Source organism: Canis lupus, chromosome 16, assembly GCF_048164855.1.
Source record: "Canis lupus baileyi chromosome 16, mCanLup2.hap1, whole genome shotgun sequence".
Lineage (NCBI taxonomy): Eukaryota > Metazoa > Chordata > Mammalia > Carnivora > Canidae > Canis > Canis lupus.
This window is the reverse complement of record NC_132853.1, coordinates 7,565,085-7,587,253: the sequence shown is the minus strand read 5'-3', so window position 1 is coordinate 7,587,253 and position 22,169 is coordinate 7,565,085. Positions and strand designations below refer to the sequence as shown.

Sequence of the window (22,169 nt, the reverse complement as noted above, 5' to 3'; positions counted from 1 at the left end):
TAAACTAAACTAAACTAAACTAAACTAAACTAAACAGCAAACCAGCTCTGAAAGTGGAAGTGCCCTGGGAAGATTCAGGTGGGGCTGATGGTTGGAAGTCAGGCGTCCCAGTCTAACTATTAACCAGTCACCTATCCAGCAAATGGCTGGGTCAGTCATGTCCCCTCTCTGAGACCTCATTTTCTCCATCTGTCAAATGGACACAGTGATTTCCTGTTTAATCCATCATTGGTGGAAGTCTCTGTTTACGTATACTGATTGTCATCCACCTCTTAATAAGAAATATGCCAGACAGCTTTCCTTCTTGCCCAGATGAGGAGAGCATGAGGATGCAAAGGGGGAGGTGACAGTGTCACACTGAGCAAGGGGAGCAGGGAGGAAGGGTCTCTCCTCTTCAAACTAGGTGCGAAAGAGCCCCTTTCTGTCAGAGGCCGTGGCCAAGGGCAGCTGGCAACAGGGTCGCCAAGGCAAGGGCTGTAGCTAGTCCAGGGTGGGGTCAGGAGGGCGGAAGGTCAATAAGCACCCTGCAGTTCTGTGGAGTCCCTGGAGACTCAGACCCTATCCCAGCACACTGGAGACACGCCAATACATACATAGATGTTCTAATCCTGTCCCCAGTTCATTCCATCAAAGCCAAAGTCCCTGCAATGGCACAGAGAGGCCCCAAGGATCTGACCCAATAACTTTACCCTTTTTTTTTTAAGATTTTATTTACTTATTCATGAGAGATAGAGAGAGAGCGAGAGAGAGAGAGAGAGAGGGGCAGAGATACAGGTAGAGGGAGAAGCAGGCTCCATGCAAGGAGCCCGATGTGGGACTCGATCCCGGGACTCCAGGATCACGCCTGGGCCAAGGCAGGCACTGAACCACTGAGCCACCAGGGGATCCCCTACCTTTACCTTTCTGATCACAACTCACTCTTCCTTCCCCCAGCTCACCACAACCCCAGCCTCCCCCACCTTCTTGCCCAGTGTCCAGGACTGCTGGACCAGAAGGGTGGCGGCCTTCCCACCAACCAAAGCCCCTCCTTACCAAAGCAAAATAACCGAAGGAAGAAGTCGAATTGGTTGAAAGAAAACATTTTTATATTATACATACAACACGGGGCTCAGGATGGCAGTGCCAGCTGTGGGCGGGGGACACAGGGTCCGTCCCTCCCCTGGGGCTCCGGGTGCTGGGTCCCAGCCAGGTCTCCCTGGGGCGTGGGGCAAGCCTGGAGGAGCGGGTCAGACAAGCGGGCTTCCCCCTGGTGCTGTCGCTGCTTCACCGCCTAAGGGCGGCCGTACCCTCTGCTGCTGAGCTCCGCCTCCACTCGGGTCCTCGCTGTCCTGGGGGTCAAGGCTGCACGCAGGGTCCTGTTTGCTGAAGGGCTCGATGACGCACGGGGGTGGGAGATGACGAGGCTCGCCACAGCCCGCGGCCAGGGCCCCCAGCCCCGAGGTCACTGGCCCAAAAGCTGCTGCCAGGGACCACGCCCTCAGTAGGGATAAGGGGACACGGCGATGAGCAGGACGAAGACGCTCTGGTGGCGCGGCGCGGCGGCGCGCACGGTGAGCCGGTAGAGGCCGGCGCGGGTGAGCGCGCGGCGGGTGTAGACGGCGCCGTGGCCGGCGCGCAGCGGGCGCAGCGCGAAGGGGCTGCGCGGGTCGGGCTCGAGCACGCTGAGCTCCGTGCGGTTGGCGGGGACGCCGGCCTCCGAGAAGGCGGCGAGGCGGGCCACGTCGTGGTGGGCGCGCACGCCCAGGGGCAGCGGCAGCAGCTTGTACTGCAGCGTCGAGGGGCTGCCCGCGCTGCAGTCCTGCGAGCAGCGTCGGAAACACGTCCTGCGGGCGGGACAGACCGAGCGACTCGGGTGGCCGACAGAGCGCCGTCCCGAGCCCCGCAGTTCTCCTGCGCGCCGCGCTGCTCGTCCCCGCGCCTCCTCCGCAAGCACCACTGTTGGCCCACTCTAGAGATCAGCAAACTGAGGCCCAAAGAAGCCAGAGACGTGCCCCCTCCCATGGGATCGGGTCCCCCAATCCCATCAGGCTTCCTCAGCCCACGCCCCAGGGCAGCCTGGTGGGCACACATTTTGGGGTCCTCCAGGTCCGCCGGGAACCCCAGGGCTGAGTCGCCTGCTCTGGATTTGGAACGGGAGAGGAGGTCAAAAGACGCGTGTTTAGCCTTGCCAAGGACATGCACGCCCTCCCCACTCCCTGCGGCCTGGGCTTCCTGGCTGGTGGAGTCCAGGGCAAGTCACTTTCCCTAACTGCCATGGCTCCAGCTTGTCTGGACCTCGATCTTGTCGCCAAGGTCCCCATATCTGTGCATCTTTAGGAGTCCCTTTAGTAGCCATAGTGAGTGGCTCGGAGGAAATGTGTCTTGTGTTTGTGTGCCAGTGCGTGTCGGAGTCCTAGGGTTTTGTGGGGGCATTTGTGTGTGTGTGTGTGTGTGTGTGTGTGTGTCCCCGTGTGTAGGGTTTTATGTACATAGTCATGTGTCTCACATGTACATCTCCAATTCTCTCCGTTCTCTGAGTGCCCCCTGCTCCACCCAGAGCCTCCAGCTGCAGCATCACTGCAGTAAATGCCAGTGTCCAGGTGAGTGTGCACCCCGCGTGGCTGCAGGAAGGTGCTCTTTATGAGGGCACACTGCCCTGTGGGCATAGATGTCCCACTCAGGAATTCTGGCAGGGTCGATCCCACTGGCCCTAAGAGGGCCCCTGCCTGACACATGGCCTTTCTGGAGGAAGAGTCTGACGGTCCAGGAGCCAGAATGGAAGCACCCAGCTCCTGGCAGACAATGTGCCCCAATTCACTCCCAGCCTACTCAACCCTTACCCTGGGCTGGAGCCTTGACGGTAGGTGGCCGGACATGGCGTGTCCACACACTGGTAGCTGCCGCGGGTGTTAAAGCACATCTGGCTGGGCCCACACTCAATGCCATCCTCCTCACACTCGTTGATGTCTGGGTGGGGGAGGTGGGCAAAGAGATGGGAGTGAAAAAGTGAAGAGAAGTGGAAGGGCCCAGGGCAGGAACCACAGAAGGCATGGGAGTGGGGGCTAAGCAGGAGAGAAATGCCTTCAGAGGACCAGCGAGGGAGGCAGCTCCTCTCCCCTTGAACCCAACCACCTTGATCAATGACTGCCCAGCTGGCAGGCTCCAGGCACCTCCCCATCTCCCCAGGTGGGCAACCCTGGGAATCTCCTGGGCCTGGAGCTGGTTGTAGGGTCTGAAGGAGGTGAGGGGCTGCCCTTGGGCAGACAGGTGCCCCCTGCCCGTGACCCCTGTCTGCCCCGGTGGAAGCCTTTGAGGACATCCATGGTTCCTCAGGCAGAGAGTGATGGTCGGAGACAGAGAAGGCAGGCCGATTCCCACTTTACGGGGCTGGGGTGAAGCTGGCCCCAGCCCTGGAGCACAGTAAGGAGAGTGGCTTGGAGTGTTAGGCTTGGGAGTTAGGGGACTCCCCTGCTTGGGTGTTAGGGGACTCCGCTGCTCCTACTAGCAGCTGCTGCCTTGCTGGAATGCTGTCTCCATGCCCGCCCTCCACATATCCAGCCGTTTAGGGGAGGACTGTTAGCCCCACTTCACCAGGAGGCTGAGGCTCAGAGAAGCGATGTGAGCTGCCCAGGGATACACAGCAGAGCTGTGATGGTCCTCCAGGACCGCTCTCAGAGCCTGTCCATGCAACCTCTTAGTTACTGTGTGGAGTGTGGCTTCCAGCCTGGCTGTGGGCACCTAGGGTGCTCTGAGCTCCTCTCCCTGCCTCACCCTCACATGAGATGGTTGAGAAGTGGCTGGAGAGAGCCACCTCTTCCCACGAAGCCCCATCCTGACTCTTCCAGAACTGGGAGGGCCACTGCTCACCCTGGCAGTTTTTTCCGCTGGGGAGGAGGCGGTAGCCAGCGGGGCAGAGGCACTGGTAGCTGCCCTCCGTGTTTCGACAGGTGTGCTGGCACAGGTTCCTCACCCGGCACTCGTCCAGGTCTGGACCAGGCCCAGGGGTGGGGGATGGAGGCAGAGACACACACTGAGTCACAGACATTCACCAAGGCATGGGGGGTGGGGAGACACTGCTCCTGGCACAGATGCTGAAGCTTGTCTGCCCTCCAGTACTCCCCTTTGCCTCCATGGGGAGCCCGGGGGCTGTCCCTGCTCCCCCGCCCCCATACCCACCAGTCCCTGTTCACAGTGTCATGTCAGCCTGCACGCCTCCTTCACCCCTGCAAATCTCCTGCCCTGACTGCCTCACTCCTGCGCACCAAAAGGAGCATTTCTCAAAAGTGGGTAAAGTGTCCTGAAGTCAAATGGTTGGGAAAATACTCTATCCCCCTCTCGGATGCCCGCTGCCCATTCTACAGCCGGGGCTTCAAGGCGGCATATGCAGCCAGGATGTAACTATCTGCATGCACTGCCCACCCTGCTTGCTGTTGAGCCCTGGGTTTCTGTACATGGGGCGTGGTGCCCACACACCCAGCCTAGGACCACGCAGGGCGCGTCCCCAGGGGATGGCTGCTGGCGTGTGGCCTTACCTGTGCAGACACCATTCTGCCGGATAAAGCCAGCGGGGCACCAGGCCCGACCCAGGCTGCTCAGGGCTCCCGCGCGTGGCCGGAGGGAGACCCAGGCATGGTAAGAGCCCCCGGGGACAGGGGCACGGGGCCGCAGCCAAGGCACTAAGGGGCCCCGGTGGCTGACAGTGGTCACGTTTTGTTCACTCTGCTCTGGTGGGGTGCAGGTCTTGCCATCACGGAGGAGGGTCTGGCCCAGCGGGCACAGGCAACGGTAGCTGCCCTGGAGGTTTTGGCACTGGAAGGTGCAGGTTCTGGGCAGCTCCAGGCACTCGTTGATATCTGGAAAGGAACAGGGCCAGGTGGGATGCTGAGGGTAGCTCGGGGCTCGCCACGGCCACTCTGCCCGACGCCAGCCATCTCTCCTGGTCTCTCGCCTTCCCCAGAACCCAGCGTCCTCCCCCACTGCCTACAGACAGACCTGCCCACCAGCTTTCCCTCTCCTGGACCACCGCTAGCCTCTGCTGCTCAAAGAGGCCCCAACCTCCCCCAGCTCCGGGCCTCATCCCAGACTCCACTGTACAGCAGCAGAGAGGAGGCCTGTTCACTCTGCTCAGCCTCTTTGGGACCCCCACCTGCTTCTCCCTACACTCCCCCTCCTCCTGGGCTCCCGGGGATGGTGACCTTGCTGGGTAGGGGGTGAGGTCCGGTGCCAGACGATAGCAAAGCATGGATCCGGGGACATGGGGGGCGTGGGGCGATGTAATCAGTGTTAGCTGCTGCTGCTCACAGAACCCAACACCACCCCACCCTGGTCATAAACGCTCTCTGCTCATGAGCCAGGCGGTACTGACCCGGGCTCCAAAAAGGGGGCGAGTGTCCCCATACCTAGGCAGGGCAGGCCAGGGCCCTGGATCCGGTACCCCCTGGGGCAGCTGCAGCGGTGGCCGCCTGGGGTGTTCTCACAGAGCTGGTTGTAGTGACAGTCATCCGACTGCTCCAGACACTCGTCCACATCTGGGGAGGCAGGGGTGTGGACAGAGGGGGGCTGAGCCTCCCACCCCTGCCCCCAGGGAATACAGTGCGCCTCTCCATGTCTGGCCTCCTCCTCATCCCCTCTTCCAACTTCAGTGCCACCAGGTGGAATGCCAGGGTTTGAACCACCTCTCCTAGTTATGCCAGCTTTGGAGAGTAAGAAGGTTGTAGGTCCGAAAAGAAAGCAGAGGCTTAAAAGGTGGGCTTTGGAGGCAGAGTCCCAGGTTTGGGCCAAGCGCTGCCATATCTCTAGGTCCTTGAGCAAGTAGCTCTCACTCTCCCAGCCTTGGTTTTCCTATCTGTGAAGAGGTGTCAGGGTGGGACCTCTCCCTGGGGTCAGGGGGAAAAAACTAGATCACATGCAAGAAGGTGGTAGGAGCTGGTTCAGGGAAAGAGCTCTAAGAGCTGGAGAGAAGGAAGGAAGTGAGGGCGGAAAGGAGGCAGAGGAGCCATGTGGGTGGACTGGACACTTCAAGAGCCCTGGGGTCACTTCCTCTTCTGAGTTCCCCTGCACTTTGCCCTTGTGCTAGGTGGTCCTACCACTCAGAGGAGCCTGAGGACCCATGATCGTGAAGTTCTAGAACACTGGAGCAAGAAAGGCCATACAGGTTGCCAATCCAGGGCGGCTCCTGAGTTTCATCTCAAAGGCTAATTGCAGCTGATTCACAGTGGCTACTGGAGAAGCTGCGTTGAGTAGGATTCAGAGGCTGTCTTTAGGCCGGCCGGGCCTCAATCCATGAGGGAACCCGAGAAGCGGCAGCATATGTGTGCCCTCCCTGACCTGGTGCCCCTTCATCAGACAAGAAACCGGACAGGAAAAGACACTTGTCCAAGGATAATCAAAGTGCCAGCAGCCAGGCCAGGCCAGGCCCCAGACCTTTGGAGTGTGGCTCAAGCTTTTGCCCTGGTCTCATGGCTCCTTCTGCCAAGAGAGTTCTGCTTTTCCCTGGAGGCCCAGAGTCCCAGTGGCACAGAGAACCTCCTCTACTGAACCCTGGAAACCCTGGAGTATGGACAGCCCCACATCATGCCCCTGTCACCTTCACAGCCGGCCCCATGAGGGGCCACCCGGAAGCCAGGCCTGCAGTCGGGGAGGCAGTGGTAGGACCCAAAGAGGTTCACGCAGCGCTGTCCCTCCTGGCAGAGGTGGGTGTCCCAGGCACACTCATCCACATCTGGGGGCGATGTGGGGGCACGGGCTGATGAACACATGTCCCCCAGGCCCTCCTTGCCACCCTGACCCTGGCCAATCAATGACGCAGGCCCCTCCCCCAGACCCAGGAGCCCCTGGCAAGAAAGCCCCACCTCTCCTGCTGGCTTTTTCCCTCATCTTGCCCCTTCCCCAGAAACAGAGAGCCCACCCTGAGGGACCCACAGGCCTTGGTCTGGGGCATCTGATATGAGGTTGCAGATGATGCCCCCTGGGCACCTGGCTCAAAGCACAGCAGAGACTTAGCAGTGCCAGGCCTCACTGGTGGGAGCGAAGGGACGCAGATGGGGAGGGTCAACATCTGGACAATGTCCTACGGTCACATTTGTTGTCCAGAAACTTTGCAAATGGGACAAGTAGAGCAAGTGGGGCAGACGGGTGTCCACTCACTTCCAACCCCAGTTGTCTGGGCATGACCAGGGAGTGGCAGGAAAGCCCAAGGCTATGTCTAGGCTCAGCAGGTATGCACACCAGGAGCACATGGTGGCTGCCTGCTGGGGGTCCCTATCACCCCCAGTATTTGAGCTTCTCCCATCTGCAGCCCTCATAGTAGGCAATTCCGAAGGGAAACAGGGTGTCGTAACCCTCAGGCTGGCACCCAGTGCTACCAGGAACAGGCCATGTCCTGAGATGTGTGCCCCTGGCCAGGGTCGTGGCTCTAGAATGCCCTGCACACACTGAGGCCAGCTCCAAGGAGAGCTTCTGCCCCTGGGCCCGCTCACCTCTGCAGTTCCTGTCATCCCTGGCCAGGGCAAAGCCTGCCCAACAGGAGCAGGAGAAGCGACCAGGTGCATTGTGGCAGGAGTGAGAACAGGGGCTGGGGCCATCTGAACATTCGTCCCTGTCTGGGCAGGGGGGTGGGGGTGGGCAGAGCTCCTGTGGTCTGTGCTCACAGGCCCTCCTACTGGCTGGCCAGGACACATCCTCCCTCTCGGACAATCCATGCCCGGGGAAGGGGAAGGCACTCACCCACACAAAACTCTCCCTGGGTGTCCAGATCAAAGCCCTCCGGGCAGCCAACTTCATTCTCTTCTGCGAGGCAAAGGCGATAGGTCGATAGGTCATTAAGGACACAAGGGCACTGCAGCCAGGGTGCCCCGGAACAGACAGCAGCCCTGGCTGTAGCTCCCTCCTGCCAGTCTGGCCAGGCCGATGCCCCCTCAGCCCTGAGCCAGGCCCACGCCCAGCCAGTCTGCAAGCCCATTCCCAGCCCAGGCCAGTTGGAGGCAGTGACTGTGGGTCATGTCACGGGCATGCCCATGGTGGGCTGGCCAGGCTGTCAGCTGGCAGACACAGGAGAAACCAGGAAAGGAAAGTACAAAACAGGATGTCCATGCATGCAAAAGCACACTCCTGAGGATCCAGAGGGGTAGATGTGGCCCTGGCTGTGTAAGGGGAAGGGTAAATAAGGCAGAATGGGTAAATAATAGCACCTGGTGGGGGTAGGAAGCACAGGAATTCTAGAGACAGAAAGGAGACCAGGCTCCCTAAATTACTGCAAGGATAGCATGCTTGCTAAAGTAATCACTGGGTGCCAGGTGAGGGTTCCAGAGAAAATTTGGCTACTCCCAATACCCTGCAAGGTGGGTGATATTATGCCCATTTTATAGATGGGCAGGACCAGGGAGGACCAGGGCATTGCCCCTAAGGTCCCAGAGCCAGGAAGTGGTATGGCTGGATTTGAACCAGGGTCTGTCTGACCCCAAAGCTGTGCTCTTACCACTGTGCCAGGTTCAATGTTAAAAACAAATTGGGAGCTTCAATAAGGGTAACAGGCATATCTTTAGCATCCACTGGTTGAATATGTCCAGCATGGCCATGTGGGTGTCCAGGGTTCTAACAGAGGTTCCTGACTGCCTGGTGGGGCCTCTGCTGCAGGCGCCCTTGAGCAGAGGGCAGCGTATGGCTGGAGTCTTAGACATCAGCCTGAGGGGGTGGGCTTGGACCTGCACCCTGGGGCAGGGGAAGAGGCTCTGGAGGGTTCGAACAGGAGTGACCTGAAGACCTGTGTCCCTGTTGGGGTTGCGGATGGTTGGACAGGAGCAGGGACACTCTGGAAGTGAGTGGACAAGGAGGGGAGGTGTCACCTTGGCTTTCAGCAGGTGCATTTGGAGCCCCTGGTGGGTGTTTAGCTGGGGCAGGGGGGAGTGGAGACAAAAGACAGGGGCCTCACCAGCTTGCAGGGCTGTGGTAAGCTGGAAGTGCAGGGCCTCAGCCTTGGGGTCGAAGGCCGAGCTGATAGCCGAGGCCCTCAAGTGCTGCACCAGCTGGGGTTGGAGGCCCTGGGCCGCATCGTACCGGATGCTGTGGTTGCAGCGCAGGAATGTGGGAAGGCTGTCCTGCAGGAAGTGCTGTGTGGAGCCCACGAAGAGACGGCCTGGCCCCATCTGCACATAGTGCTCCTCGAAGTCCTGGAGGAGGAGGAGGAGGAGGAGGTGGAGGAGGGGAAGGGAGGAGGAAGAAGTGGGGGATAGGGGAGGAGGAGGGGGGAGGAGAGAGAGGAGAGGGAGGAGGAGGGTGATAGAGAATGTCTAGGATTTCAACTTCCAAAGGTAGGACCCTCAGCTCCCTGTTCAAGGGGCAAGGGATGCTGGAGGTGGAGGCCTGTGGGTCCTTGAGCAGGTGACCTCCTTTTGTCATTCTTGTGTATGAAATGGGCAAGACACCTGTCCCTGAGAGGCTGGGCCAGGGCATCCTCCCACTGGGCTAAGTCCAGCCCAGGCCACACCCAGCCCCTGCTGGGGTGTCAGCAGAGGATGCTTGGGGCAGCACATCCCACCCTCTCCCCTGCCCTCATCTGCACACCTCGGGGCTGGTCCCCACCTGCACTTGCAGATCTGCGTCAGCCAGGCTCTCGGGGACGACACCACTGACCACCACGTCAAGGAGCAGGAGGCCATTGGAATCCAGGCCCCGGGCCTCCTGGGTCATCATGAGCAGCTCTCCTGCAATCCATCCCCGCCCAGCCTGGAGTCAGCATGGGGGAGAGGCCCTGGGCTCAGGCCTTAGCCCCATGTGGCCCACTGGGAAGGAGATGCCCCCACCCCGCTCACCTGTGGCAAACTCCACATGCGACTCCTGTAGGAAGCTGCCACCCGTCAGAGAGTGGCCATTCAGGACATCCCCATTCTCTCCAGCCAGGGCCCAGTAGATGGGGGCGATGCTGACCACGAGTACCCGCATCAGGGGCCCTGCATGGGATGGGCGTGGAGGCTGGGTCAGGGCCAGATCCTGAGGGCTGCCACTCTCCCGCTCAAGATCCCTCTGTAGCTCCCTGTTGCCCCAGGAGGGCTTAGCCCCTTCCCTCCCTGCTCAGGCCCAGCCCTGTGATCACCTGAGTCAGTTATTGGATCAGAACCTGGGAAGGGGTGAAGGCAAATATCCAGTCTGTGGAGTGGTTGTGAAAACGAACAAAATACATTTATACAAAGAAGGGCACGTGACTTGTTGATATTCAACTCAGTTGAACAAATCTTGAGAGTGACTGGGTCACCAACTGAGCCTGGGACATATGTGCTGGACCAAGCTGAAAACCAGACAAGTCTCCTACCTTGCAGACACCTTCCAGAAGAGCCTGGGAGAGGAAAGCCACTGACTTTGAAAATAGAGCCAAAAAATCGCTCTGGACATGGATTCCCAGACCTTCATGTGATGCCCAGCCCTCCTCACACGGCAGAGGGTGCCTTGGTCTGGGAAAGGGGAGACCCCACTCGCTGGGGGTCAGGGGTGGTTGAGCTTCTCAGGGAAACTACCGGCTCCGAAGAGAGGTGGGGGAAGACCCAGGCTCATGGGCAGCAGAACCGTCTTCACGCTTCTATGCCTGTTTCCACCACATGGAGGCTGGCCCACCTGGCTCAGGGCCAGCTGCTTCTCCGTGGCTCCTGCTTGGGCAGCTGGAAACAGCAGCCATACCCGGGCAGCCTCCCACCTCACTCGATCCCTGCTGACAGCCAGCCTGGAACGACCCCCAGCCAGAGCCCCCTGACCCCACACTGTTCACACAGGTGTGTGGTTGAGGGCAGCTCTGGAGCAGCCGCTTCTGGCAAAGACCCAGTCAGCAGTGTTCTCTCCCTGTTCTGGACCTCCAGGGTGCCCTGGGAAGGGCGAGATAGCAAGGTCTGCAACATCACTCTAGAAAATTCCATCTGCTAGTGCACACTGATTTATGACTCTGTGACAGTGGATATTCCTTGCTTCTCTGGGCCTTCTAGCTAAGGTTATTCTCCTCGCTTCCCCCTTTCTGTCCCCTCCAGCCCATCCATACCCCCTGACTCCTGCCTTTTCTATCAGCTCTTCAGAGTGTGGGAAGTGGGGATCACCCACTTGGCAGTCAGTGATCTCCAAAGCATTATCTGGCTGCATTCACATATCCTGGTTATTTCACACTGTCTCAGTCTATAATTTTTACTTTGTTCTGTTGGGAGGTGGTGGTGGTGAGGAGGAAGTGGCCCACACCTAAATCCACTTTGGCTAAGACTCAGACTTGGATCTTAGGGGCAGTCAGATTTCCTCCAGCCATCAGGCCCTGAGCCAGCCTCAGAACATGGGAGTTGCCTCCTCCTGGTGGAGGAGCCCTAGGCGCAGGACAGGCTCTGGCCCCCACTTACCCACATTCGCAGGGATGTCGCTAATGCTGCTCTGGATGGTGGTGACCCCAGAGCGTGCCTCCTGTTGCACGGTGGTGTTGAGGGTCGCCCTGCTAAATTCTTGGCCATTGATCACGCCGGACATGCTGCCCCGGCTCCCGTGGGGCTCCCCTGTGAGGAGGGAGGAGAACAGTAAGGTTATCCACCTCTGTGCCCTCAGAGCAAGCAGATACTGTCACCCCCTCCACGGAGGAGAAACTGAGGCTGGGAGACAGGAAGTGACTTGCCTAAGACCACACAGCTCGTGGGTGATAGGCTCATTGTCCAGGGGATCCTGACTCTGAAAGCGAGGGGGAGGCTTCAGAGAGGTGTCCTGCACTGGGATGGTGCTAGCTTCTGATTCTGGCTCTGCCATCACCTACCTAGATCTCTGGGCAAGTCAGGCCCCTAAGACACACTTGAGCTGGCCTATGTTTAAAACGAGGCGGTGGGATCACAGATGTGTCAAAGACCTGTTGGGTTCTAAAATCTAAAATGCCAGGAGCCCATGATGGAGGGGCTGGCATGCTGGAGGAGACAGGGCACCAGGCCAGGACCTGAATACTGTCACCTGAACATCCTTTATTTCATCACTGGCCCTGGCTCCAGCTGCCCTGCAGCTGGATTTCCAACAGCAGCCAGGCGGCCTGCAGGGTGGTGCTCTCCAGCACTAATCAGACGGATGGGGTGGGCACAGAGGGCACTTCCTCTGGCTAATGGATCAGCTGTCTCTTCCGCACAGATGGCATTCAAGGAGCTGAGACATAGAAGCTAGCCTGCCTCTTTGCTTACCGGCTCTCTGGGGAAATTAACAACCAATTGCCCATGATCTGTTGAAAAAATAACATAAAACACTCAACTGCCAGGATCCTAAATGGCTAAATCAAGGGACTGGTTAATTTTGGATTCCAGGAAGCAGTGCTGTTTCCTGCAGCCCAGAGCTGGGGTCTGATGAGATTTGATGCCCATCTGGGACATCTCTCATCAATATCCGCAGCTCTGGGGTTTATGGGAGGGACAGCAGCAGGCCATGAACCTACCCCTGGCATCTTAATAAGGGGAAGAGGAAGGAGTCAGGTGCAGATATGAAGGCAGCAGTATGGCCTGGCATCTTTCAAAGGGGACAAGAAATTGGAGCCTGGGAATGACAAGCCACCATCAACTTTCTCAGACATACGGTGACTCAGCAGCCTCATGCCTCCCAAGAGGGGGCCCCCAGGCTGATGGGAAATGAGGAAGAGAAGACTGTTCACAGTGAGGGAGCCTCAAAACCTCTGAACATGTTTTAGCTAGCAATGCCCCACTGGAGGGACTGACCCCATAGACATATTCAGGCCAGCACACAAAGATGCGCACCACAGTGTCATTTTCAGGGGTGGGGGAGGACTTGAAACAAAACAAAACAAAACCCAAACCTGTTGCTTATGTAACAAAGCCAACAGCAGTTAAGTTAGGAAAGTATCCCTGTGGAATATTTTCATATTCAACACTGAAGAAGATATAGACTGGTTTTATTATCATGGGATGTTGTCTAAAACAGAGTAAGAGGGCAGCCCGGGTGGCTCAGCGGTTTAGTGCCGCCTTCAGCCCAGGGCCTGAGATCCTGGAGACCCGGGATCGAGTCCTGCGCTGGGCTCCTTGCGTGGAGCCTGCCTCTCCCTCTGCCTGTGTCTCTGCCTCTCTCCCTCTCTCTCTCTCTCTGTGCCTCTCGTGAATAAAATAATAACTTTTTTAAAAAAGGAAAAAAGCCTCTCTTTATATTTGGGGGAAAAAGTGTAGAGGGGTATACCCCAAGTGATGGCATAAAGCTATTTCTGGTCATTGAAGGTGAGAAAATTGGTAATTCATTTTTTCTTCATAGATTTTTTCCTAAATGATCTGGTCTTCCTATAATGAGCATAGAGGAGACTTTAAAAATGGTTGTTTCCATTTAAAAAGCAAGGAGGCTGTTATGAGTTGAATTATGCCCCCTTAAAAAGATGTGTAAAAGTCCTAACCCCCAGACCTGAGGATGTGACCTTATTTGAAGACAGAGTCTGGACAGAGGTGATCAAGGTAACATAAGGTCATTAGGGTGGGCCCTAACCTATTAACTGGTATCCTTATGTGAAGGGGAAATTTACAGACAGGCACGTCCCCAGGAGAAATGCCATGGGGACTTGTAGGCAGAGATTTGAGTGATGCTTCTATGAGCCAAGGAGCGCCAGAGGTTGCCAGCAAACCACCAGAAGCTGGGGTAGGGGCATGGAGTGGACCCTCGATCACAGACCTTAGAGGGAACCAACCCTGCCGATGCCCTGATCTTAGATTTCTGGCCTCCAGAATAAAGAGACAATACATTTCTGTGAAGCCACCCAGCCTATAGGACTATTCTCTGACAGCCCCAGGAAACTCATCCTGAGGCCATGTGCAGAGCTCTGTGGTTTGGGGTGGGGGCTTCCGAACAGAAGAGCATAAGGACTGGGACCAAGCTCTGAAATAAAGGGAGGGTCTGCTCAGACCTCAAGCCGCCCCCAAGACAGCGTCCATGGCTGGGTGTCAGAGAACCACTGGATTTCTGGAGCTGTGTGTCGTGGCGTTCTGTCCCTGTCTGCAGGAGATGAGGGGACCAGGGAACAGAAAGGGACCCACAGTGGGATGGCAATGGATTTTGAGTGGCTTTGCAAGGGCCAAAGTGTCAAGTCCCAAGACCAGTTAGTTTAGGGGGAGCCACCTGGAGAGGTGTTCTATGGGGACATGGAGCACTGTGTGCGGCGGTAGATTAGCGACAGCTGCTATGGCCAGGGATGGAAATGCAAAGCCACAAGTACGGAGTATTTGCTTCCGAGACACAGAAATGACCTTCAGAAATAATATTTGGGGACTTTCCATTGTGTGGCCTGAGTCATTTTACTGTGGTTTCTCAGGATAATCCTTTTCTCTATTTTGAAGCTGGCTCTGGCCTCAGGCACAAGGGAGCTGAATGGGGAGGCCAGAGATGGCAGGTGTCGCTAACACCCGAAAGCAGCGTCTGTTACCACCTCCCTACCACGGCCTCATTACACGGCAACCCCCAAAGCAGGGCCCATGAAGGTCCTCGTTTTATTCTGCCTACTTCACGGAATTGGGAAATATCCAAAAAGAGGACACACGTCTGTGCCAAGTAAGCCGGAAAGGCACGGTTCCTGTCCAGTATGAGTGGCAAACAGCCCCCTGGAGCCTCAGTTTTCCCAACTGTAAAGAGCAGGGTAGCTGAGATGACCCATAAGTCCCCACCGGCAGGTTCCCCCTAAGTTTGTGACTCTAAGCAAAGGGAAGAGTCGGGGTGCTCGGCAGGGCAGGGGGGCCACGTCCCCCCACCAACACACAAATCCCCACCGGAGCAGGAGATCGCGCCTCCGTCCGTCCTCCAGGGTCTGAGCGGGGACGCCCCATACCTCTCACGGCCAGGATGGCCCGGGCTGTGGTGGAGCCCAGGAGGTTGTGAGCGACACACTCATATGTGCCCGCGTCCCCAGCCTCCACTCGCTGCAGCCACAGGCTTCCATCGGGCAGGGTCCTGAGCCGCTGGCTGGCCCGCAAGGGTTGGCCCGCTCGCAGCCACTCCACCGTGGGCGCCGGCTCTCCTGAGGCCTGGCACTGCAGGGCCACGTCCTCCCTGGGCCTCACGGTCACGTCCTGGGGCTTCACGCTGAACACCGGGGCACCTGTCAGGGAGCCCAGGGCAGCTTTAGAGATCGTTTTATTATTTTTATACAATTATTCATTCAGACTGGTTAGAAAATGCAGAGGTAGAAAGGGGAAAATTAATCACAAGTGGGGGCACCTGGGTGGCTCAGCGGTTGAGTGTCTGCCCTTGGCTCAGGGCATGATCCCGGGGTCCTGGGATCGAGTTCCGCATTGGAACTCTTGTGTCTTGTGTCTCTTCCTCTCTCTGTGTCTCTCATGAATAAATAAATAAAATCTTAAAAAAAATCACAAGTGATCATCACATCCAACTACGGTTCTAACAATATTTCTTTCGAGACTCTGTTTCCCAGAATATGACTGTATTGCTCACAGCTGTTTGCTTGCTTCCTTCCTTTCTATCCCCGCGATAAATCCTAAGTGCCTTGCGGTGACATGAAATATTCGTTTTTAGTGCCCACCTTGGTGTCCCGTTGTTTGGATCTATTACAGGGATGTTTCCAACGTGGAGCCGCCCCTTGGTGCCGGACAGGAGACGGGGCCCGTCACCTGCTGTGGGTGAGTCTCACCACGTGGCTCCCTGACCCTCAGTCTTCTCATCTGGAAAATGGCAATCCCTGTCCACCCTCCCACAGACCCTCCAGAGCGGCTGGGAGGAGGGGGCAGCAAATGGCATGTGCCAGTGGGTGCGACCCTGTGGCCACCAGGTCCCACAGCCGCCCTAACAGACGGCCACAAATGCAGCGGCTTAAAGCAGGAACAGTCTACTGTCCCCCAGCTTGGGAGGCCAGGGGCCCAAACCCGCTGCTTCACAGATCCCGCTTCCTTCGGAGGCTCCGGGGCAGAATCTGCTTCTTGCCTCTTCTGGCTTCTGGTAGCTTCTAGCATTCCCCAGCTTGAGGCCCAGTGCCTCCAGTCTCTGCTTCCATCTTTCCCTCTCCCTCCTCTTCTTCTCCCTTCTCCTCCTCCTCTTCCCTCCCTCCTCCTCCTCCCCTTTCTCCTTCTCTTCCTCCTCCTCCTCGTCTTCCTCCTCTTCATCCTCTTCCCTTCCTCTTCCTCCTCCTCCTCTTCCTCTTCTTCTTCCTCCCCTTCTCCTCCTCTTCCTCCCCCCATATATGAGTTATATGCCTCTCTGTTATAAAAGCACTTGTGGTAACATTTAGGGCCCACCAAGACAATCCAAGGCAACCTCATCTTCAGATCCTTCATCATATCCACAAAGGTCCTTTTTCCAAATAAGATCACATTCACAGGTTCCAGAGACGAGGACATGGTCATGTCTGTGGGAGCCACTTATCAGCCTGCCACAGCGCGTGTCTCCTAAAGTGGAACATACGCCTGCTGTATGTCGCAGCCCCTCCTGGATCCAGGCCGAAACAGGAATGTGTAAGTGTGTCTGCCAAAGCCATGTGTTAGAATCCCGAAGCGGCGCTACTCATAAGTGCCCCAGAGTGGAGTGGAGCACACACACCATGGCCATCCACGTAGTGGCAAACCATACAGCAACGAGAGTGGATGAACGCCCTCTACGTGCAATCTCACACCTCACACACGGTGTTGTGCACAAGAAGCCTGACACAAGAGCACCTATGAAATGGTTTCACTTAAATAAAGGTCAGAAATAACAAGAACACGATGCTGGCCATAGCCGTGAGAAGAAGTCAGCAAGTCTGCTCCCCCAAAAGCCAAATACAACACTTGACAAAAGTATCCAAGCCAAACTCTATCAGGGCCCTAGAAGTCCATGAAAACCAAACAACAAATTGAGAATCATTTATCCACAAGAAGCTTCTAGAACTTCAGGCAAGAACAGTGGGGGTGGCTGGCCTGGGGCTGCTCTCATCTCCCATCCTCAGTCCACCTTGGTCGTCAGAGTGGTTTTGCTTGGGTGGGGGTATGCGGCTGGCTTTGAACCCTACAGCTCTTGCTATCCCAAGGAATCGGCTTGATTTGCAGACAAGGATGCCGGCATATCCTGAGACACTGGGGTGTTGTTGGGGGTTGGGTCAGAGCTGGCAGGAAGCAAATGGGGAACTGGCACTTCTTTTTTTTTTTTTTTTAAAGTTTTATTTTATGCATGAGAGACACAGAGAGGCAGAGACACAGGCAGAGGGAGAAGCAGGCTTCATGCAGGGAGCCCGATGTGGGTCTCGATCCTGGGTCCCCAGGATCACGCCCTGGGCGGAAGGCGGTGCCAAACCGCTGCGCCACCTGGGCTGCCCGGGAACTGGCACTTCTGCTGGCCTGAGGAAGCCAGGGGACCAGCTGGAAGCTTAATGAGAAGAGCCTGGAAATGGGGGAGCCGTGGAAAGGCCAGATCAGCTCTCCACACATCCCTGACTGCCGTGGACCATGTGCACCCGTGCGGGAATCTGGGCTGGGATGGGGTTGGGGGCCTGCAAGAGCCAAGGCCCACCCCATAGCTGCCTGAGCTCTGAATCACTCCATGGCCACACGCAAAGGCACTGATGGAGGAGGATGGAGTCTTACTTTCTTCACCCTTAATTTTTGGCAAGTTTGGCTGTGATGCAGCTTCTTTGAATACTCCTCACCCATCTCTCCTTTCTCTCTGGGACTCTGATGCCACCATGTGCGAGTTCAGCTTTAATCCCACGTGTGTCCCATGTAAAAATGAAAAGTGACAACCTTATAGGAGAGGATGTGACCTTAGCTGGCAACATTTTTTTTTTTTTAGATACAATACCAAACCCACAGTCTATAAAATACAAAATCAATAAATTTGGACTTCATCAAATTTTAACGCTCTTGCTCTTCCAAGGTACCCACATGGGTCTGAAGCTTCGCTTCTTGTTTCTTTTGGGTCTGTTTTCTCTCTGTTGTTCAGACGAGGTAAATTCTATTGTTACATCTTCAAAGTGACCGATTCTTCCCTCTGTCCTGTTCATACTGCTGTTATGCCTGTCCATGGAAGTTTTCATTTTATTATCAATAAAGTCCTAAATCTTCCCTTTGGTTCTTTGTAGCTCCTATTCATGCTGTCGTGTGTCAAGCATTTCTAATGTTTCCAGGCATTCTTAATGACACTTATTTTTAAATCCTTGTCAGAATATTCCAACATCTATTGGTATCTAGTGGATCAGCTCTTCTCATTCAAGTTGTGATTTTCCTCGTTACTGGTAAGACGAGTGAGTTTCAACTGCTTCCCAGACACTTTGAGTATGACAAGCCTCTGGTTCTTATGTCAATCTTCCATCCTAGCAGGCCTTCTCTGCTGCTGCCAAGGGAAAGGAGGTGCTGCCTCATTGCTGCCAGATGAGGGCAGAAATCTAGCTTCCCTAGCTGGCTTCCGTGGGCACCCCAGAACAGGTGTTCCACTACTGGTGGACAGGCATGGGAGTTCAGGGTTCCCACTTCTCTCTGCCGATGTCACTCTGGCTGGGGGAAACACCTGTATTGCCCCTCACTTGGCCTCATCTAATGTCACCCCCCCCCAGGAGGGATGTAGGGATGCCCGGGATAGGGGGCAAGGGTGAAGTGCAGGCTCCCCACCCACTTGGTCTTCATTGATAGGGCTTGGGGGGGGTATAGTTTTTTTCACGATGTTTGGTTGGAGTAGGGCGGTCATTATTGAAAAGCTTTCCATCTTGCTGTGTTGTTCCTTTCCTGGTCCTTTAGCAAGAGGAGCAGGCTTTTGTCAGGGCTCTTTGTATATGTGTGTGAAAGACCCTTGGCAGTTCCAGGTTGTTGACTTCTCAAGCATCCTGCCCAGGATGTCACTCCACAGGTCCCAAGATCCTCAGTTAATCTTTTTTTCTCTGTCTTTCAGAATCAATGTTTGTCCTCTATGTAAAGTCCAAGGTGTTCAGCCGTACGCAGCAGGAGGAATGGAGAGAAGTGCGTCTACACCATCTTGTCTGGAACCAGAACCCCCCACTCTGCCCCCTGCAGTCCATGACAAAAATTTTCAACAAACTACGTATAAAATAAAACTTCCTCCACCTGATAAAAAGCCACCTACAAAACCCCACAGCTGCCATCACACTCAACGGTGTAAGATTGAATGCTCCCTGCCTACAGCTAGGAACAAGGCAAGGCCATCTGCTCTCTCCACTTCCTGTATCAGAGGGTTCAACCAATGCAAAGCAGCAATGCAAAGAAATGAAAGATATCCAGAGAGGCAAGGAAGAGGTAAAACTGTCTCTCCTCATAGATGATGTGTAGAAAGTCCTATACACAGAAGCTCTTAAGGAATCTAGCAAAAACGACCAGGAATCAATAATGAATTTAGCAAGGTTTTAAGAGTCAGATACAAAAATCAATTGGATTCTTGTATATTAGCAATGTAAATTCCAAAAATCAAATGAAGAAAATAATTCCACCCACGATGGCATCAAAAATAACAAAATACTTAGCAATTAACGTAACAAAAGAGGTATAAGACCTGTGAACTATAGAACATCACTGAGGAAATTAAGATCTAACTAAATGGTACAGAGCAATTGGATATCCATATGCAAAAAAAAAAAAAAAAGAAGAAGAAAAAAAGAATTTAGATCCTTATTTCACACAAAAATTAACTCGAAGTGGATAACTGACTTCCATGCAAAAACGAAAACTGTCAACATTATAGGAGAGAATGTGACCTTAGGCTGGACAAAGATTTTTTTTAGATACAATACCAAAACCACAGTCTATAAAATACAAAATTGATAAATTTGGACTTTGTCAGATTTTAAGGCTTTGGCTCTTCCAAGGCATCGATAGGAAAATGCAGAGAGAAACCACAGAATGGAGGGAAATATCTGTAAATCACGTATCTGATAAAGGACTTGTATCCAGATGACATAAAAAACCTTAGAGCTCATTCATAAGACAAACCACCCAATTGTAAAATGAAAAAAACATCAGAAAAACACTTATCCAGAGCAGACATATGAATAGGCCGTACACACACACAAAGATGCTCAATTATCATTAGTGATTAGCGGAATGCCAATTAAAACCTTAGTGAGATACTAGTCAGCACCCACCGGATGGCTGAATAAAAAAAAGGCAGACATGGAGTGTTGGCAAGAATGTAGAGGAACCGAAGCCTTAGACACTGCTAGAAAAGGAGAATAGTATAGCCAGGTTGGTGGGTTCTTGAAAAGTCAGCTAGACCAAGCAAGGTACTCCTTGGAATCTTACCCGGACAGAGCAGGACAATATCACACGAAGACTTGCATGCTGATGTTCACAGCCACTTTATTCATAATAGCCACAAATCAGAAACCACCTAAATGTCTAGAAAATGTGAATGGGTACCGTGCAGCAATAAAATGGAATGAAGCACCAATATGTGCTATGATATGGATGAACTTCCAAGACATTAATGAGTGAAAGAACTCAGAACTGAAGACTATACAGGATTCTATTTAGATGAGAATTCCAGAAAGGCGAGCCTGCAGAGGTGGAAGGCAGGTGGGCCGGCCATTGTCTGGAGCTGGGGGTGGGAGCAGCTGGGCAGCGGGAGCCCCTGGGAGTGATGAAACCCAGCCCAGAAATGGATCGTGCAGATGGATGGACAATGCTCTAAATTGACTGAGAATCGTTAACTGCAGACTTATAATGGGTGACTTTTTTCACTTTTAAAGAGTGTGGTAGAAAACATATAAAGTTTACCACCTTATGCATTTTGAAGCATACGATTGAGTGGCGTGGAGCAGGTTCACACTGCTGTGCAACCCTCACCACCATCCATCTCCGGGACCCTTCCATCTTGCAAAACGGAAACCCTAGATCCATTCAAGCACATCTCCCCATTGTCCACCCCACTCTGCTTTCTGTTTCTATGACTCTGACAACTCTAGATATCCCATATAACTGGAGCCATGCGATGTTTGTGTTTTGGTGACTGCCCCATTTCACTTGACGTCCTCAAGTTTTATTCCTATTGTAGCAGGTATCAGGATTTCCTTCTTTTTAAAGGGTGAATAATATCCCTCTGTATGAATGGGTGAATTTTGTGGTATATATTTTAATAAAGCTGTTTTTTAAATGTAATCTCTATGCCTAACATGGGGCTCGAACTCATGACCCTGAGTTTGAGTCACATGCTCTACTGACTGAGCCGCGCTTCAAGCTGGGTTTCGTTTGTTTCTTTTTAAAGGCAAAACTCTGGATAGGGATTACCTGAGGCCTCTAGAGGGCATTGACCGGAAAGGGGTATGATAGGATGATGGAAGTGCCTGGGAGCTGGTAGTGTTCCATTCTTCTATATCTGCTCTGGGTGCAGGCTAACTTGGTGGGTTCATGTTATGAAAATTCATGGAGGGGTGCCCGGGTCGCTCAGTCAATTAAGCATCCGATTCTTGATTTTGGCTCAGGTCATGATCTCAGGGTCATGAGATCGAGCCCCGTGGCTTTGCACTGGGCACGGAGTCTGCTTAAGATTCTCTTTTTCCTCTCCCTCCGCCCCTCCCTGCCTGCACTCTCCTCTCTCTCAAAATAAACAAATAAATAGATGAATGATTAAAAAAGAACATTCATTGAGCTGTACCCTTGTAACATCTGTTCTCCCTATGTGTGTTAATCTTCAATAAAAAGTTTTATTAAAAATCCCTACTTAGACAATTTCACAAGGTTACTTTGAGGTCCAGATGGACCTTGTTGACGGTTGTGAGTTTGAATAAATGGGTCCCCTGCCCAGGCCTGGCTGTGGGGTCCCTGGACCTTCATTAGCCCTGACTCTGCCTTCCATTCTATAACTGGGCAGCCATTTCATAGGACTCCAATTGTGTGCTCTCAACGAATATTTGTCGGGGAATTCCGAGTCGCTGGCCCTGCCTCTCTGCCTCCATTGTGATCAGACAGCCTGGGATGCACCACCCCAACCTCAGCATAGCTGCCCCCCCGAGCCCCCAGTGCCCACCTTGCACTGTCCCCACCCAGGGCCCAGGTGAAGGGGAGGCCGAGACTCACTTTGTAGCACGAGGATCACCACTTTCTCCACCGCGCCCATCTCATTCTCTGCGAGGCACTGGTATTGGCCGGCGTCATCCATCTGCAGGGGGTCATGGGAGGGGAGCGTGGTGTTTGGGAATGCAGAGTGATGGGGACAGCAGAGCATGGACACAGGGGACTGGAGTAAGACCGTCTAAGAAGAGCTTAGAGCACAAACCAGCTGGGGGCTCGTGGAGTCCA

At 54.5% G+C, this 22,169-nt stretch overlaps 1 protein-coding gene and 1 long non-coding RNA gene across 9 annotated transcripts in view; one reads left to right on the top strand and one right to left on the bottom strand.

Moving 5' to 3' along the window:
• Positions 1-1,063: 1,063 nt before the first annotated feature.
• The window catches only part of HMCN2 (hemicentin 2), a 147,624-nt gene continuing 126,518 nt past the window's right edge, over positions 1,064-22,169 (bottom strand). For 2 of the 8 annotated variants that reach the window (XM_072778330.1, XM_072778331.1), the window contains exons 85-98: positions 21,948-22,029; positions 15,166-15,279; positions 14,777-15,046; positions 11,343-11,492; positions 9,789-9,926; positions 9,559-9,680; positions 8,909-9,146; positions 7,705-7,767; positions 6,566-6,700; positions 5,379-5,507; positions 4,512-4,832; positions 3,847-3,966; positions 2,820-2,946; positions 1,064-1,823 (exon numbers count right to left, since the gene is read on the bottom strand). In XM_072778330.1, coding sequence (XP_072634431.1) covers positions 1,478-1,823; positions 2,820-2,946; positions 3,847-3,966; positions 4,512-4,832; positions 5,379-5,507; positions 6,566-6,700; positions 7,705-7,767; positions 8,909-9,146; positions 9,559-9,680; positions 9,789-9,926; positions 11,343-11,492; positions 14,777-15,046; positions 15,166-15,279; positions 21,948-22,029 — 2,355 coding nt within the window. In that variant the 3' untranslated portion in view covers positions 1,064-1,477. The remainder of the gene's footprint in view (positions 1,824-2,819; positions 2,947-3,846; positions 3,967-4,511; positions 4,833-5,378; positions 5,508-6,565; positions 6,701-7,704; positions 7,768-8,908; positions 9,147-9,558; positions 9,681-9,788; positions 9,927-11,342; positions 11,493-14,776; positions 15,047-15,165; positions 15,280-21,947; positions 22,030-22,169) is intronic. The other 6 variants (XM_072778332.1, XM_072778334.1, XM_072778333.1 and 3 more) reach the window with 5 other exon arrangements.
• LOC140605873 (uncharacterized) lies at positions 1,070-10,168 on the top strand. The gene is made up of 3 exons (XR_012008406.1): positions 1,070-1,550; positions 6,056-6,671; positions 9,571-10,168. It is a non-coding gene; the product is annotated as an uncharacterized lncRNA (long non-coding RNA).